The 18,426-nt window shown below is 50.7% G+C and overlaps 1 protein-coding gene across 1 annotated transcript; it reads left to right on the plus strand.

Moving 5' to 3' along the window:
- The first annotated feature begins 3,086 nt into the window (after positions 1-3,086).
- syde1 (synapse defective Rho GTPase homolog 1) lies at positions 3,087-18,263 on the plus strand. Its single transcript, XM_084670950.1, has 8 exons — positions 3,087-3,436; positions 12,152-13,021; positions 13,169-14,161; positions 14,352-14,581; positions 14,669-14,795; positions 14,891-15,084; positions 15,979-16,264; positions 16,371-18,263. Exons 1-8 carry the CDS (start codon positions 3,352-3,354, stop codon positions 16,817-16,819), a joined length of 3,234 nt encoding a protein of 1,077 aa, XP_084527076.1. The 5' UTR covers positions 3,087-3,351; the 3' UTR covers positions 16,820-18,263.
- The last annotated feature ends 163 nt before the right edge of the window (positions 18,264-18,426 follow it).

Consider the following 18,426-nt stretch of genomic DNA (forward strand, 5'->3'; position numbering starts at 1 on the left):
CAGGCTCCAGTCTGTATGAAGAGTCCCAGTCCCTACTGTCTACATTCCAGACCCCACCCCCAGCCCCTATCTCCAGGCCCCAGGCCCCAGCCCCCCAGGCTCTATTCACCGTTCCCCAGGCCCAAGAGCCTATTTACTGGCCTCCAGGCACCAGGATACATTCACCAGGCCCCGGGCTGGGCTACCTGGAGGCAGGCCTACCTCCGGGCCAGAGAAGCATGTCCGCCGTCTCCCCGGACGACTGTAATGAGTTTTATCGGGCTGTAAGCCTGGCACTGAACAGAGAGCACCAAGCACCTCTCCTCTGCAGCAGGTGATCAGAGCACAGGGAGCAGGGATCGTACCGGACTCATTCCCTCTCGTACTGGACTTACACCGCGCTCATTCCCTCACACAAAGGCACGGAGGAATGGGAGCAAGGCCCCTGTGCTGCCCTCCCTCCCCCAGCTGAGGGGCTTTGGCCTGGCTGGGGATGCCCAAGACTATCAACCTGTCCTTCAGGACCGGGGAGACCTAAGACTATCAGCCGCTCTCAATTGGCGGAGCCTGGACTGGGCTTGACGGCTGTCTCTGTGGATCTCCTCCTCCTCCTCCTCCTCCTCCTCCCGCTCCTGCTCCTACAGGGCCTCCACATCCTTCTCCTCCTCCTTTTTTTCTTTCGCTCCCCCATCCTTTTCCTTCTCCCAGTCCTGTTCTTCCTCCTCCTTCTCCTCGTCAGTAATGAAAAGGGTCTGGAGGTTTGGGGTGGGTGGGGTTGGGAGTGCTATTCATCTGAGGCCCAGCCTCATTTATTGTGGAGAACGAAAGAGAAAGAGAGAGAGAAAGAGAGAGAGAGAGAGAGAGAGAGAGAGAGAGAGAGAGAGAGAGAGAGAGAGAGAGAGAGAGAGAGAGAGAGAGAGAGAGAGAGAGAGAGAGAGAGAGAGAGAGAGTCCACTCAGACCCCATCCTGCTCTGTTCAGGCCTCTGTTATTATATAAGGCTGTTTTTTTTGGACATGGAGTTACATAAGCGGGGCTGTAATTTAGATATGCAAATTGCACTGAGGGGTCCAATCCAAAAGCTCGGGCAAGGTGAGGCCTGGGGGAGTTCACCAATGAGAGCGCCACTCCCCTACATAACGCTGTGGTGGTTGCCCTGAACGGTCTATGACTGAAGCCCTTAGCAGAAGACTCATCACCATCAGCCAGGGTTCATCTATATTTCATGTTTGCTTGTTCTCCAAAGCACTTTGCTGCTCCTCTTTGATCTCACAATACAGAGTGCTCTATTCACATCCGTGAGACGCCTGCTCATCCAATATCAGCAGTGTTTAGAATAGAATAGGATAGGATAGAATGGGATAGAATAGAATAGAATAGAGACGGTTTAATATAACTTTTCTAAAGTTTAGCTTTCTTTCATGTGGACATTGTGGTGCTCTCACAGTTCTTAGAACATATTTATTGTAGCTATTCTTTTTAACATGACTTTCAGTCTCATTGTTAGAACTTCATGTTATTCCTTAGATGATGTTAGATATAATGTGACAGAAAATTAAATCAGTAACATCCAGTGAATTTCTAAAGATTAAAGTTTGAAATGTTGATCTTCTAAGCAAATGAGTTTGCCTGATGTGTTCTGATTCTGCAGAGGACACAGCAGGAGTTTTACATGGTTCAACACTGCCACCCTGTGGCAGAGTTAGTGGCACTCCATGTCAGCTCCCTCAGTATATTTAAATATTTACTGTGCAGTATGTATATTCATACAAATGACCATTAATACAACGGCAATAGAAGAAGATAAATTAGAATATAAATAGAAAAGCCAAAGCAAAGTTAGACCAAGGCCAAGTCACTTTGAGAAAAAAATCTACATCAACTGTGCACTGGAGGTGTGTATTTTTGTGTCTGTGTGTGCGTGTGTATTTGTGTGTGTTTGTGTGCAAACTAGCCAGGACGACAGTCTAAAGATCACCTGTCTGCCTTTGTCAAGTTAAAAGTCTAGAATGAACGCCATTTCAGACGCTGTTAAATTAGCACTGTTCCCAGAAGGGCTCAAATCAAATAAACCACCACCGTCGGAGTCCAAACAAGTTAAAAGAACGTCCTTGCAGGCTTTATCCACTAAAGCAATACTATCTGCAACAACCTTCTCAAAGGCTAAAGGCTCCCTGTGGAGAATCACTCAATACAGATTTGGCTCCTTAAGAAGCAAGAAGAAGCCCTGCAATTGGTCGACAGGACCCAGACACGGCCCAGCCTATCACTCACCCCGACCTGATTACCTTGACCTGATTGGCCCTGCTCTAAGGACACATAGCTGCGATTGGGTGATTTGCTTAGGCTAATGCAACAATGTAAATGACCGCCAGCACCATATATCTTCATCACACACACATACACATGTACACACCATGCATCTTTATCATGCACACACACACACACACACACACACACACACCAGGCTGGGGTCCTAACCCCCTGGAGACTGTCTCATTCAGTTTCCCAGCCCTCCATCTCAGGGTCTAGTGGGTCTGAATGCTGGCAGATTGTATTAGGGCCACTCTGAGCATTGAGGCTATTGATCATAGCAGAAGTTCTCACTTCAGCATGGTGATACAATCCTCTTTGAATCCCAGACTCAATACTGAGGTCATTCTTTTTCTTCATAGTGTTTTGTTGCTCCACCAGATCTCTCTCACACACATACACACAATACTGGCGGAAAGTATGGACTACTACCCCCATCTAGTGGTTCAAAGTAGACACCAAACAATAAGCAGTAAAGTACAATAATTCCGTTCTCAACTCAAGGACGCATGAGTTGCCTTCACACAAATTAGGACACAAAGTTTTACTATTGACAAAGCAGAATCTGCTCATCTCAACAACTACTGATGCATAAAAGTATTTACTATATATATAACATAACATACTTTTCCAATGTTGTAGTGAAACAACAATATGCTTTTACATCCACATGGTGGCAATGATTCCTAACTTTCAGTCAGAAGTTGTTGTAGTCAAAGTCCTGTTTTCCCCATGGGACCACAATTCCCATGAACACTTGCGGTTCTCCCTCATTCCCAAACGCTCTCCCTTAGTAGTGGAGGTCAGAAAAAAAAACTTTGGGAAAGAATCCCTGGAATTTGTTTCCTGTGAAATTTGGCAAGAGTAGCAGTGGACGAGCGGACGGCCAAGAACAGGGTCGCATTGAGCAAGGTCTGAGGAGATGGGAGCTCAGAGCAGCGCAATTACAGACGGAGTGGGGAGAAAGATGAGAGCGAGCAGAGTCTAGGAAAGTTTACTTCTACGGGAATTACCCACTTTCCAACCTCGCTCGGAGCGGACAGACTTGAGGGATTTAGACATGGCTGAGCCCTTGCTGAAGCGAACCTTCTCGCGGCTGCGGGGAAAGGACCGATCCCGGCGGAAAACGGACACCAAACTCAATGGTAACTTTATAGCCACATTTAAATCCCCAGGCTTTTATAGGTGTTCTGATGTATAAGACATGTACATAGTGTCGCTCACAAGCCGTGGATTGTGGGAATAAATATCCAACAGATATGTTGTATACATGGCAATACCGCCTATTCCGAGGTTGGGACATGATTTGTTCAGTAGCATTAGATCGTTTTTCACACATCAGTTAATAATTAGGCAAGAGCGGTTGGTGTAATTAATGGGCGCTAACCAGAGACGACCTTAGTGATGTAAATAATGTGGAATGTATTTGTACAGTTTTTGCAAAAGAAAAGTCTGTTCTTGCATTGTTTACATTCCCGACCAGACAGACGGACAAGGCTATCGGCAGAACGGCACAAAGAGGGAGGGAAGGAGGAGGGGATGCAACATGAGAAAGAAAAGGGCTACCGGTATCTGGGAACGGGCCAAAAGCAGACATCGTTTGCATAAGTGCGAGCATTACATAATTGATCCATTCAACTCCTGTAGCAATACTGAACTCCGACAGGGTGGGGCTGTCCGCTTCAGACCCGGGAACCCGGGGTCTTCCGCTTACCGCATGTGCCGGTCTGGCAGGTCCTGACCCCTGACCTCTTGGAGAGCGCTTGAGATGGTGTCCTAGACTCATGAATCCACTCCTTCCTCCTACTTAGAATAGATGTATGAAAACCATTGTGTGTGTGTGTGTGTGTGTCTGTGGTGATGTCCATGTTATCACCACTTATGGTTGGGTGTGAAAGGGGGCCTTGGGACTAAGAGTGCATTATTCACTGAGTCACTACTACAACACATGGAGTTGTGAATCCAGTCTTTCTGAATAGTTGGCTGGAGTTTCACCATGTAGGGCAGGGCCAGAAGTCAGCACCAGGCACTGACTTGGCACTGCACTACTGTTGGGTGGGCCTGGGACAGAAAGACCTGTGTTTGCCCCCAGGTTGATCGGGGCAGTGACAAACAGTAGTGGTGTGTGTATGTCTGTGTGTGTTTTTTCTCCTTCGTTCTCTTTAATTGCAGCTGACAGGCCAGACCAGGGAGTGACATCAACATTACCCCCAGTCAGGAAAGCGTTGGCCTGCCTGTCTATCTGCCTGTCTATCTGCCAACCTGCCTGTCTATCTGCCTACCTGCCTGTCTATCTGCCTACCTGCCTATCTATCTGCCTACCTGCCTGTCTATCTGCCTACCTGCCTGTCTATCTGCCTACCTGCCTGTCTATCTGCCTACCTGCCTGTCTATCTGCCTACCTGCCTGTCTATCTGCTCGCATTCCTGCCTGCCAGTCAGTCCATAGTCTTCTATAATTATTGAAGCATCCCAGTAACAGCCTGCTGAAAAGTTTTGTTGAAGGCAAACTTAAAGAATTCACAGCTGGCAGCATTTCTCTCTTTCTTTACTTCTTACTCTTTCTTTTCTTCTCCCCTTCTCTCTCTCTGTCTTCCTCTCTCTCTCTCTCTCCTTGGACTGGAAGCTTCCAAGACAGTTGACTGCGAAGTGCTGAGCTTACATATTTTTCTTTCACGCGTGTCACCGTCAGCCATGTGCATGTTTGAGAGAGGGGCAAGCTGTTTCTGCAGCCAGACCTGAGTGAGTTTTGTTAGTTAGCTGGTTGATGTGCTAGGCTGCCAGAGGGTCAGTGTTAAGGTCAGGGGTCAGGGGTTAGGGTCAGGGGTTAAGATCCGGGGTACTGTGAGGACAGCAGTCCTCGCCTCCGCAGTGTTCCTGACCCCAGAACTCAGGGGAATGTTAGCCTCTGTATCACATTTCTGCCCTCATCTCTCAAGTCTCTCCACCCCCCCCCCTCTCTGTCTCCTGCTCTTGTTGTTGTCTTTCCACATTCTAGTGTCCTTGCCTCCGATGCCCTCTATCCTCTCCCCCTGTCCTCCTGTCTGCCCTATGTCATTCCCCTCTGCCTCCCTGTCCTCCTGTCTGCCCTATGTCATTCCCCTCTGCCTCCCTGTCCTCCTGTCTGCCCTATGTCATTCCCCTCTGCCTCCCTGTCCTCCTGTCTGCCCTATGTCATTCCCCTCTGCCTCCCTGTCCTCCTGTCTGCCCTATGTCATTCCCCTCTGCCTCCCTGTCCTCCTGTCTGCCCTATGTCATTCCCCTCTGCCTCCCTGTCCTCCTGTCTGCCCTATGTCATTCCCCTCTGCCTCCCTGTCCTCCTGTCTGCCCTATGTCATTCCCCTCTGCCTCCCTGTCCTCCTGTCTGCCCTATGTCATTCCCCTCTGCCTCCCTGTCCTCCTGTCTGCCCTATGTCATTCCCCTCTGCCTCCCTGTCCTCCTGTCTGCCCTATGTCATTCCCCTCTGCCTCCCCGTCCTCCTGTCTGCCCTATGTCATTCCCCTCTGCCTCCCTGTCCTCCTGTCTGCCCTATGTCATTCCCCTCTGCCTCCCTGTCCTCCTGTCTGCCCTATGTCATTCCCCTCTGCCTCCCTGTCCTCCTGTCTGCCCTATGTCATTCCCCTCTGCCTCCCTGTCCTCCTGTCTGCCCTATGTCATTCCCCTCTGCCTCCCTGTCCTCCTGTCTGCCCTATGTCATTCCCCTCTGCCTCCCTGTCCTCCTGTCTGCCCTATATCATTCCCCTCTGCCTCCCTGTCCTCCTGTCTGCCCTATGTCATTCCCCTCTGCCTCCCTGTCCTCCTGTCTGCCCTATGTCATTCCCCTCTGCCTCCCTGTCCTTCTGTCTGCCCTATGTCATTCCCCTCTGCCTCCCTGTCCTCCTGTCTGCCCTATGTCATTCCCCTCTGCCTCCCTGTCCTCCTGTCTGCCCTATGTCATTCCCCTCTGCCTCCCTGTCCTCCTGTCTGCCCTATGTCATTCCCCTCTGCCTCCCTGTCCTCCTGTCTGCCCTATGTCATTCCCCTCTGCCTCCCTGTCCTCCTGTCTGCCCTATGTCATTCCCCTCTGCCTCCCCGTCCTCCTGTCTGCCCTATGTCATTCCCCTCTGCCTCCCTGTCCTCCTGTCTGCCCTATGTCATTCCCCTCTGCCTCCCTGTCCTCCTGTCTGCCCTATGTCATTCCCCTCTGCCTCCCTGTCCTCCTGTCTGCCCTATGTCATTCCCCTCTGCCTCCCTGTCCTCCTGTCTGCCCTATGTCATTCCCCTCTGCCTCCCTGTCCTCCTGTCTGCCCTATGTCATTCCCCTCTGCCTCCCTGTCCTCCTGTCTGCCCTATATCATTCCCCTCTGCCTCCCTGTCCTCCTGTCTGCCCTATGTCATTCCCCTCTGCCTCCCTGTCCTCCTGTCTGCCCTATGTCATTCCCCTCTGCCTCCCTGTCCTTCTGTCTGCCCTATGTCATTCCCCTCTGCCTCCCTGTCCTCCTGTCTGCCCTATGTCATTCCCCTCTGCCTCCCTGTCCTCCTGTCTGCCCTATGTCATTCCCCTCTGCCTCCCTGTCCTCCTGTCTGCCCTATGTCATTCCCCTCTGCCTCCCTGTCCTCCTGTCTGCCCTATGTCATTCCCCTCTGCCTCCCTCTCTACCAATCCCCCACCCGCTCTTTGTCCTCTCTCCTGTCTGCACCCCCACCCCTTAGAATGTCTCTGTGTTATGTCTAAAATAGGAAAAGTTGCATGCTCGACGGTTCACTGTGTGTGTGTGTAAACGCCATGCCACTTGAACACCATAGTGTGTGTGTGTGTGTCTGTCTGTATAAACGCCATGCCCCTTGGACACTAAACTCTGTGTGTGTCAGTGTGTTGATACCTCTCCATATCCTAAGAGGACTTATCAGATTGCGAGCCAAAATTAGAAGCATTACAGACCAGAGAAATGTGGCAATTTTCTCCAAACCTCAGCTTCGAACACTGACTGAGGTGTGTTTGTGTGTTTGTGTGTTTGTGTGTGTGTGTGTGTGTGTGAAAGAGAGAGAGAAAGAGAGAGAGAGATCTTAAGGCTGGTGTTAGCATGTTGACCTTGCTTGTCTGTCCAGCTGCAGGTCAGAGCAATAGAGAGGTGTAAGCATGTGCTCCACAACAAGTCTGCTGGCCTTGGTACTGAGCTTTTCGTGTGTGTGGTGCTTGTGATTCTTAGCTCACCAGGAACTGTCAATAGAACTCTTTATCTTTGACCATCTGTGAACCACATGAGTTCTGACACACAGAAGACTCTTTCTCTCCGTTCTCTTTCTTCTCTCTCTTTCTCGTCCTCTCTCGCACGCTCTCTCTCGGTCTCTCTAATGCTCTATCTCCCCCCTCATTTATGCTTGATATCCTTTTCATGCGTAGGGAGGGACTGTCTTTCTGAAACCGTTATAAGTCCAGATCCACAGCCCTCATAGTGGCCAGTGTCTCTCTATGACTCACATTCCCATAGTTCCTATGGTCTTTGGCCGTCACACTGGGCCATGAACTACTGTTGTCACTCAGCTTCTGTCCCCGCACTCCCAGTGTGTGCTACATAAGACCTCCAGCCAGGTAAATGGGGAGGGCTGAGAGTTAAGACTCTCTGCTTGGGATCAGAAGCTTGCTGGTTCCTTCCCCAGCCTTGTCACCCAGCCCAGTGCCCCGAAGCAGGGCCCCAGCCTGATGAGCTGAAGTGGGGGTGAGACCCAGCAGCAGATGTCAGGGTCCTGTCCCGGGTTTGGACCCATACACCAGGCTAAGGAAACAGGCTTACTCCACAGTAGAGCAGCCTAAGGCCCACCGCCATTATGCAATGAAAACAAGAGGACTGGTCAGACACAAGCTCACTTCCTCTACTCCCTGCTTCCCCTCTTTCACTATCGAAATATTTATATTTGCAACTTTTTTTTCTCTTTCTTTTTTTACTACTTCCTTTTCCTTTACTTCCTGTCGGCTGCTCTGTTATAGTCGTTACACTTTTTTTCTACCCCATTAGGGAGAGACAGACAGACAGGAGCACAGAGGAGGTGGTAAAACATTGTTTCTAACTCATGAAAAGGCACACATGTACAGTTGATGGTTTTGTTTGTCTGGTCAGCGAGACTTAGTCAAGAGACACTGACCATCATGTTTAGGCTTGGTCTCACGTGCTACATTCAGAAGTCTCTGGGTTGATATTGATACAGCTCTTGTCTGTCATCACTGACCTCTCTGGAGCTCCTTTATTAACCCCCCTGGGAGGTCAGATGACCATTTCTTTTTTCCAATAACGACCTGGCCTGGAGGAAAAACTCAGCAACACAACATCACATGCAACATCTTGGATAATGTACCGTATGTTCTTTTGGCAGGGGGGAGGTTCAAATGCTCTACCGCTGAGCTTTACCCAACCCCAGGAATCTGTTTTGTCCCCAGTAAAACAGGTGGAACAGAGGTTAAGAAGGTACTGTGCAGTCCTTGCACGCATGCAAGGTCAGAATGTTGTTAGTCATAAGTGGGTCAGTGTGTGCGTGTGTGTGAGGTTTAAACGTTGGGATGCTAGGGAGTTTCTCTGTCCTGTATCTGATGATCATCCACACGGTTCCTGTCATTTAGCCCGTACAACTTCCTCTCTAAGAGCATCCCTGGAGGGTGTGTGTGTGTGTGTGTGTTAGTGTATTTGTTTGTTTACCGTATATCTTTAGGATTTGGAACCAGGGCGTGACTGAATGCCCTCTGCCTGGACTAAGACAGAGCAGTGGGGCAGTGACTGAATGCCCTCTGCCTGGACTAAGACAGAGCAGTGGGGCAGTGACTGAATGCCCTCTGCCTGGACTAAGACAGAGCAGTGGGGCAGTGACTGAATGCCCTCTGCCTGGACTAAGACAGAGCAGTGGGGCAGTGACTGAATGCCCTCTGCCTGGACTAAGACAGAGCAGTGGGGCAGTGACTGAATGCCCTCTGCCTGGACTAAGACAGAGCAGTGGGGCAGTGACTGAATGCCCTCTGCCTGGACTAAGACAGAGCAGTGGGGCAGTGACTGAATGCCCTCTGCCTGGACTAAGACAGAGCAGTGGGGCAGTGACTGAATGCCCTCTGCCTGGACTAAGACAGAGCAGTGGGGCAGTGACTGACACAACTCACTTGTCAGTCTCTCTCAAACATGCACATGGCTGACATACTGTATACACACATTTATTGCAAGTCTAAAACACAATAGACATAGTATAGGGATTTAGTGAATGATACACGTAGTATACAGAGAATAAGTAGAAAAGTATTTATGATAGACTTCCATCTGACTGAAGCCAAATAAGGAAACTTTATCCAGCCAGCCAGCCATAAGGAGTTCTATTGTGGTCACTGTGCAATGCATTGTGGGAAGGCAGTAAAAGGATTTTGGTAGAGCCACCGATCTGCTGCAGGCTGAGAGAGATGTATGATCTCTCCTCTCACCCACCTCCATCTCTCCCTCTCTCACCAAAGCCTATCTCTGCATTTTTCCTATTGCTCTCTCTCTCTCTCTCTCTCTCTCTCTCTCTCTCCTCTTTTAACCACAAATTTGCCCTATGTTGAGATAGAGAAATAGAGCGAGAGAGAAAGAGAATCAACAGTAAATCCCTTTTTATTTTCCCTTCATTCGTTATTTAAGGCTTCTTACACAGGACAGGATGGAAACTTCCAGAACCCCAAAAAATCCAACCAGCATTTGGAAAGTGGCTCAGTTTCCTGGCTAGGTTGGCCAGAGAGTAGAACGATTATTACTTTACTGGTTATAGCCGGGAGGGAGAAATGTGGAGTTGAGAATATCATCGAAAGGGAAAAACAGAAGTTGGAGAGAAAGAAAAAGAAAGGGGGGAAGATTTTAAAAAAAAAAGAGTAGAGAAAGAAACATGGCTGTACTGTGGAGAGTCTAGGTCACCGGGGCTCTGCAGTCTGTGGGGACTTCAGTTCATGACTGCAGACCTTGTGTGTGTTAGTGGGACTTGGTGTGTATCTGTGTATTTTAAGGCACTGCCATGAATGGTGAATGGATGCATGTGTGTATGGATGTGCATTTGAGTGTGTGTCTGGGGGGATGGTGTGTGTTAGAATTTGTGTGTGTGTGTGTGTGTGTGTCTGTCTGCAGCTGTGCAGAGGCCTAAGCACAGAGCGGTCATTGACATCTGCAGGACGACAGCTGTTTGTTCAGCTAAGGCCTTAGACCCGTTCTCCCTCTCCCTCTCTCTCTTTCCCTCTCTGTCTCTCTCTCTGTCTCTCTCTCTGTCTCTCTCTCTCTCTGTCTCTCTATGTCTCTCTCTCCCTTTAGTCGTCTAGACCAATCTATCAGAGAACAAGAAGTGTGTGTGTGCACTCTGATAAGAAGCTCCACATTAGTTCCAAACCTCAGCACTTCGTGCCTGTTTGTTAACGACAGAGATCTATTCTTGGACTGTTTTTTTAACTTTTAACATCACCAAACACACACACACACACCCCTCTAAGGCCCTCTGATCCTAGCGTTGGCCCTGAGCACAGGAAGTGGTGTGCAGTCTTAGTCCCCGCCTCTCTTCCTGTGAAAAGGAACAGCCAATCGGGCTAAGTGTCAACCCAGGAAGTAGTCTTTTCCCGCCCATGTGTCTATATTTTGCTGGAGCTCTGCCTAGTCTGCACTAAGACTCCTACACTTATCCAGGTCTAATGAGATCTGTGGATTTAAGTCAACAAAAGCACATAGAACAGCAATCCTGGACCCCACTTGATTTCTTTTTACAATGATATGTTTGATTGATCTGTCATTTACATTTATTCATTTAGCAGACGCTTTTATCCAAAGCGACTTCCAAGAGAGAGCTTTACAAAGTGCATAGGTCACTGATACTAACAACAAGATAACCCCAAAGCATTGCGAGTAGCCAAAAAAAGAAGTACACATTGTGAACAACCAAAAAATAAGTGCTAAAGGGAGGAAACCATAAGAGCATGTAGTTAAACAAGTTACAATTAAACAACATGAAACTCTAAGTGCAAGTGTATCTGTAGGAAAGCAATAAAATTAGGATTAACTGAAATAGAAAACAGTTTAAATCAGCTACCACTAACAAACAAGAGCAACAGTCTAAGCAAGAGTCATTGTGATCCTTGAGGAAACCAGCGTTGGGTTCAGCAAACCATTCCTAAGTACCGTTGTACTCCCGGTTGTACTCCTGTCATTGAATGAAGACAGTCACAAGGTACACACACACACACACATACATGCACACATACACAAACACATACACACACACACACACACACACAGCCAAGAGGGAAAAGAAAGGGAGGATGAGGGCAACAGGAAAGAGAGCAGAGAAGAGGCAGGGGGAAGGAAGGAGGGAAGAGAAAAGAACAGTATGCAGAGAGAGAATTCCAGATGTGCAGGATGTCAGATGGAAAGGGAGAAAGAGGGAAAGACAGGGGAAGAAGGAGAGAAATGGGGTGAGGGTGGAAGAAATATTTATCCAACTAACCACTAAACTTCTCTCCATCACTCCCTCTCACATTCTCCCTGCCCCCTCCTCTCTTTCTTGGTTAGTGCCTCTTCATTCCCTGGCTCTCTTCTCCCCTGCTTATGGTCATCATGACTCACAGCAGAACAGCAGGCTCTGCAGCAGAGACGAGCATGTTTTTCTAGAGATTCAATCACAAAGATTCATCATCGTCATTTTCGCCCCTACCTTCATTTGACCAGTCCTGCCCTGCTCCAACCAGTTCTGCCCCCCCTAATGGGATGTGATTAGTTCAGCCCACATCTGGGCAACTCAAAACCAATCAAACGTGATTTCTCATCTTTCTATTCACTCTTGAGCAGGAGGATGATGATGATGATGCTGATGACGATTTTTGTGTGTTTATTCTACAGACATACAAGGGAAGAGCGACACCACTCAGACCTCGTCATCATCATCAGCGCTGGTGTCTGCACCCCCCCCGGCAGAGGATTCCCCCCCCCCTCGGACTCAGATCACCGTTGCCAAGAAACAGCAGTGGGCCAAGCAAGCTTGCTCCTTCAGGGACCCCCATGCCCAGGCCTCCGGTCTGGCCTACAGGTCTCAGGATCGGGAAAGCAGCTCAGGAAAGGCCCATGCTTCTCCACAGGCCTGGAACCAGAGGACAGTGACTGAGGATGGCTTGGAGAGGGGGCGTGCCAACTCAGGCTGTGAGCAGCCACTCTCTACGCCCCCCTGTGAGTCTCCCAGCGTCGGCACAGGCCTCCCAGAGCTCACCCCGCCGCTGGCTGGCATCCCTGAGATCTGTGTCCCCTGTAGCACGGTCAAGCTCTCTGGCCAAGGAGCCTACCTTCAGAGCCTGGACAGGAGTAGCCGAGCCTGGATACTGTCCACAGGAAAGTCCCAGGCCTCTGAGGAGGCCAGGTGGCTGCTGCCCTCTGGCTGTTTGTCAGAGGGGAGGCAGCAGGGCCTGGAGGGGGACAAAAACATCTGGTACAACCCCATCCCCGAGGAGGAGGACTCTGGGGGGGGGGCAGGCAGGATAGACAGAGAGAGGGACAGAGACAGAGAGAACCCCTGGCGAAGGAGAGGAGAGGCGGAGGGAGGGGGGGACAGTGTGCTAGACCCCCAGACCAGAGCGCAGAGGCGGGCAGGGCTGGTGGTGACGGCCGACATCAGTGGAGGGGCAGCGTGTCTGGAGCGCCATGCCACCCAGTGTCCATCAGGTGGAGCCAGTCCAGGGAGTGCCCACCGCACCTCTGACATCACAGCAGAGAACACAGGTAGAGAGAAATCACTGACAGTAACAGGATGGTAGTTAAATCGTCTTTAAGGTTTGGTTGATGTTGAATTTGTTTTTGTTTTGTTTTTCCATTTATGTTTAATTCCACCCTTTTCTCTCTCCTCCCCCCCCCCTACACTCCTCTCAGACCTGCTCCAGTGTGAGCCTATGGTGTCCGCGTCCTCAGACAGCCCCGCCTCTCAGAAGAAGGGAGGCGGGGCAAGCACCAGCGGAGGCGGGGCCTCAGAAAGCCCCGGCTCTCAGAAGCGTGGGGGTGGGGCCAGCAGCATGATCGACAGGATCAAATCTCCGGGCACCGTCAGGAAACTCTCCATGAAGATGAAGAAGCTTCCGGAACTCCGACGCAAACTCAGCCTGCGCTCGTCGCGCTCGGCCCGTCAGACCGCCTCCAGCGCCTCGGCGGCGAGGGATGGCGAGGGGTCGTCGGCGCCCCACTCTCCCTCCGGCGGTCACAAGGAGGCGTCCAGTAACGTCATCAGCCGCTACCATCTGGACACCAGCACCCCAGCGCGCCCGCAGAGACGATCCTCCAGGGGGCGCCACACCAGCAAAGGGGGATACCTGAGTGACGGGGACTCCCCGGAGCTGCTCCCCAGGCAGGCCTCCTCCTCCTCAGCCTCCCGGGGCAGTGGGGGGGTTGCAGGCCAGGAGGGAGGGGTGAGGGAGGTGAGCGGGTTCACCCTCTACAATGGAGCCGACCAGCCCAGGTGTGTCCACCGGGTGTCTGGCCTGCTGACTGTGCACCTGCTGGGGCTAGGCGAGCTGCTCAGGTGCCCTGTCTCCCAGGGCCCTGGTTCTGTTGTCCCCGGTCATGGTTCCACTACCCCACCAAGCCTTGCTCCTGGTTCGACTGCCCCCTGTAGGACGGAGGCCAGCAAGGAAGTGTTCTGTGCCATCCAGGTGGACGGGGTGACCCGCGCCCGCACCTCCCTCCTCACCTGCCGTGGCCCCGCCCTCCCTCTGAACCACACCTTCCACCTGGAGCTGGAGAGGGCCAAGCTGCTCCGTCTGGTGGTGCTCAGCCCACACACACCCAGTACCAACCAGGGCCAGGGCCAGGGCCAGACCCGCAACCGGGTGTGTGGCCTGGGGGCCATCTCCATACCTCCTCTGTTCAAAGGTAGGCAGGAGGTGTGTGTGTGCTGCTATTCATTTGGAAGTACTGCTGAAGCGTGCGTAGCTGAGGATGGGCTTAGTGACAGCAAAAATTCATCGAGGACTTTACTTCCAGAAATGACAAATAACCACTCACTCTTCTCTCCTCCCCTTTGTTCCTCCCCTCCTCCTCTCCTCCCCTCTCCTCGCCCCAGCGAGTCGTTCCCAGCAGCTGTGTGTGCGTCTGGAGCCCCGGGGCCTGCTGTATGTGAAGCTGACGCTGCAGGAGCAGTGGGACCCTCCGTCCCCCCGCCCCTCCGACCAGCAGCCCCCTGCCGTGTTCGGCCTGGAGCTGCGCCACCTGGTGGACAAGGAGGGCTCTGCCTTCCCCGTGCCACTCCTCATCCAGAAGTGTGTGGCTGAGATCGAGAAGAGAGGCCTTAAGGTAAGTCTGCACGGAAAGTGTGTCACTGTATGTCTGTCTTTGTCCATGTATATGTGTCCAATCAGTTGTGCGTATGCGTGTGTCTAGGGGGTGGGCCTGTATCGTCTATGTGGCTCAGCTGCCGTGAAGAAGGAGCTGAGAGACGCGTTTGAGAGAGACAGCGCCGCCGTGACCCTTAATGAAGACCTGTATCCCGACATCAACGTCATAACTGGTCAGCACTCACACACACACACACACACATCCTACATCATACACGAGCAGGATCTCCTTCCTGTATGAGTCCATGTGTTTAATGTTTCTGGGCAGGCATTCTGAAGGACTACCTACGGGAGCTGCCGTCGCCCCTGATCACCAGGACCCTGTACGAGGTGGTGCTGGAGGCCATGTCATTGCGTCCCTCCCGCGCTGCAGACCTGCGTGCTGCAGAGTCCTGGGCTGCAGATCCCCAGCTGTCCCAGAGCACTGTGGCCTTGCTGCAGTGCCTGCCCGAACCTGAAAGAGTGAGTTAGTCTGCGTGTATGTGTGTTCCTCTCTCTCTGCCTTTCTCTGTCGCTCTGCTTCTCTCTTTATATCTCTTTCTGTCTGTCTGTCTCTCTCTCCTTACCCATCCCTCAGGGAAACAGAGATGTCCTCTTCTTGTTGCCTCCTCTACAAATCCCCGGGGAGATCCGGGGGAGACGGCTCGTCCTGCTGGGCGGACGGAGGGGGGGCGAGGGGAGGGGCGGAGGGGTGGAGAGAAGGCAGAGAAAAGAGGAGGCATGTGTCTGGCTCGGGGCCACAGAACAGAATGTTTCTCCCGCTCTCGACCTCTCACTCTCCATGTCTCTCGTAGGCTCTCCCCCCTCTCTCTCCCCCCTCTCTCTCCGCCCTCTGCGAGCTCTCTGATGGCCGGTCCCTTGTTTGTTTGTACGACGCAGGGGCTGACAAGTTTCACCTTCTGTTGGCCACTTCCTTCCAAGATCAACAGAATGAGATGGATCCTCCCCCTTCTGTTCCCTCTCTAAGAGGAATGCTGCAGCTCGATCGCGGCTCGAACATACTAGAACAGTGTCCTCTCTGTGGTATTTCCATCACCCAGCGAGTGTTCTTGTTGATCCTCTTAGAAACTCTGAGGTCACATGTGGTTTAGCTTCCCCATCCATCCTGAGTGAGGTTCTGGGGTCAGAGGTCAGGGGTATGAGTTAGGGAGGCTCTGGCGGTGATAGTTGCGCACCAGAAGGCAGCTGTACCAAAGATACCACTACTGCTCCAAAGCATGACTCTTCCCCCCTCTGGTGATGCTGTGTAACCACCCCTTGGTGTCATCTCTCCTGGGTGAGACTGTGATGCCACCTGGTGGACAACCTGAGTAACGGCCTTCTCTCCTCTCTTTCCCCCTCTGTCCTCTCCTCCAGGCCACTCTGTCGGTACTGCTGGACCATCTCAGCCTCGTTGCCTCCTGCAGCCAGAGTAACAGGATGACCCACCAGAACCTGGCTGTGTGTTTTGGCCCGGTACTGCTGACCCCTACCCAGGAGGCCTGGAGGCCCTATCCTCCTGGAGGGCCTGCTGGGTCTGGGGGGTCTGTGGCGCCGGCGGGCCGAGGGGGGCGGAGCTTTGCACACAGCGAGGAGATTGCCAGTGCAGTGGACTTCAAGAGACACATAGAGGCCCTCCACTATCTGCTGCAGCTCTGGCCAGGTGTGGGAGTTGGAGGGGTTGCATGCGAGTTGATGATTATGTAAACCACATGGCTCAGTTTTAATCCTTGTTTTTCCCCTCCTCTCCCTGCTTTCCTTCTCTCCAGTCCCTAGAGCCAGAGACAGCAATGAGCCCCAACCCCCTCCCTCCTTACCCAGCCCTGTTACCCAGAACCCCTTGCAGCGGCATTGTCAGCGTCTTCCCCTGCGCCTCGACCTGCCGCAGGATGTAGTGGTGTCACGGAGGGGGCGTGGCCGCCTGGAGAGCCCGCCTTGCAATCGTTACGCTGGCGATTGGAGTGTGTGTGGTCGAGACTTCCTGTCTGGGGAGGAAGCTGATTATGACGAGGTGGCAGGTAGCGAGAGTGACCCAGAGGAAGAGGAGGAGGAGGAGGAAGAAGAGGAGAAGAAGGAAGAGGGATGGTCCTCGTATGTGGATGACTTTGCCCTGGACTTTGATGCTCCATTCAGCTGCAGACTAAGTCTGAAGGACTTTGATACACTGATCTCTGACCTGGAGAGAGAGCTGTCTAAACAGATCAATATCTGTCTTTGAGGAGAGGAGACAAGACAAGATGAGAAGAAAGGGGGCAGATAGTAACAAAAATATATATACTAGTCAAGTACCAGAGAAAGACGACAAGCAATACTCATTGCTTCAGTAATGTCCACACGATCTTAAAGTCTTGTTATATAATCTTATTAGAAATCTTACTCCCTGTCAGACTACCACAAACGAGAACTATTCTGCACCAATAGAGGGCAACATTCCAGTTCCCTTGGCAAACATCATGTGTGCATCAGCTACTTGGTAGACCAGTTTCTGTGCCTTTTGAACAGGTGCCAGTCAGTTTGACTTGCATACTGGCATTTGTTCAGTAAAGCTTGTACCAAAAAGTATTTATTTATTTGTCCAATCCAAAGAAGTTCAGTTGTTTATCCTTAGCAGAAGGATTTGAAGATGTAATTCTATGAGAATTACTTTGAGAAATCCCCAGGAATATAGAGGGCCGATAAACAATATTATTGTTCTAATTTCTGACTAAGAACATTGAAAAATCTGACATTTGATGATGTCAGAGATGCTGTGTGTTTCCGGTCTTTTGCACAGTAGATGAAAGCACACTCACACATGCACACACACACGCACCATTCCGTACCAAAGATCCCTGTTATGATCCAGGTTGAGTGTTATACCTGAATGATCCAGGTTGAGTGTTATACCTGAATGATCCAGGTTGAGTGTTATACCTGAATGATCCAGGTTGAGTGTTATACCTGAATGATCCAGGTTGAGTGTTATACCTGAATGATCCAGGTTGAGTGTTATACCTGAATGATCCAGGTTGAGTGTTATACCTGAATGATCCAGGTTGAGTGTTATACCTGAATGATCCAGGTTGAGTGTTATACCTGAATGATCCAGGTTGAGTGTTATACCTGAATGATCCAGGTTGAGTGTTATACCTGAATGTGAATTGATGTGAGTTTGATTGAAACGTAAGCACAACACTCACTGTGGACACACACACACTTCTGCTTTAGAATCACATGCTCTGACCAAAAGCTCCATTTACAAACTGTGTTGCACTTGAAATTAGAAGGAACAAAACACCCATCTGTTGTTTAGTGATGTTTTGCTGCTTACTGTGTTATGATGCAGTACACAAGGTAGTCAGCGTTTAGTATGTTGATGTGTGCACGGTACAATATTTGATCAACTGTGACATTTGAAGCCACATAAGGAATGCTATGGCCATAAATTGGAGCTGTCGCTCCAAAAAAAAAGAGACAGCTTCCTTTGTTTGTTTTTGTACTTTGTTATTGAGTTGCATTGTTGTATGAACAGTATTACTTGGTATTGCACAATTACAATAAGCACTTATGTTCTTTTCTATGCATATCTGTAACCAAGGCTTCCAGTTCACTTTCTGCCTGGGCCTTGGCAGCAAGCCAGTGTTATATCAACCCCCAAAAAAATAAAGCACATTGCAAACCTCCCATGTGTATTTGTTATTCGTGTGTGCATCTGTGTGTTGAATTATCCTTGAGGGGATATTGAAATTGTAGGCTATGGAGAACTATTTAAAATAATGTCCATTGATCAAACAGCTGCCATGATTGTTTCACCAGACTTTAGATCCATGGGTCTTAGCAAATCTT

The sequence above is a fragment of the Hypomesus nipponensis genome, chromosome 13 (assembly GCF_054491055.1).
Source record: "Hypomesus nipponensis isolate SF chromosome 13, ASM5449105v1, whole genome shotgun sequence".
NCBI lineage: Eukaryota > Metazoa > Chordata > Actinopteri > Osmeriformes > Osmeridae > Hypomesus > Hypomesus nipponensis.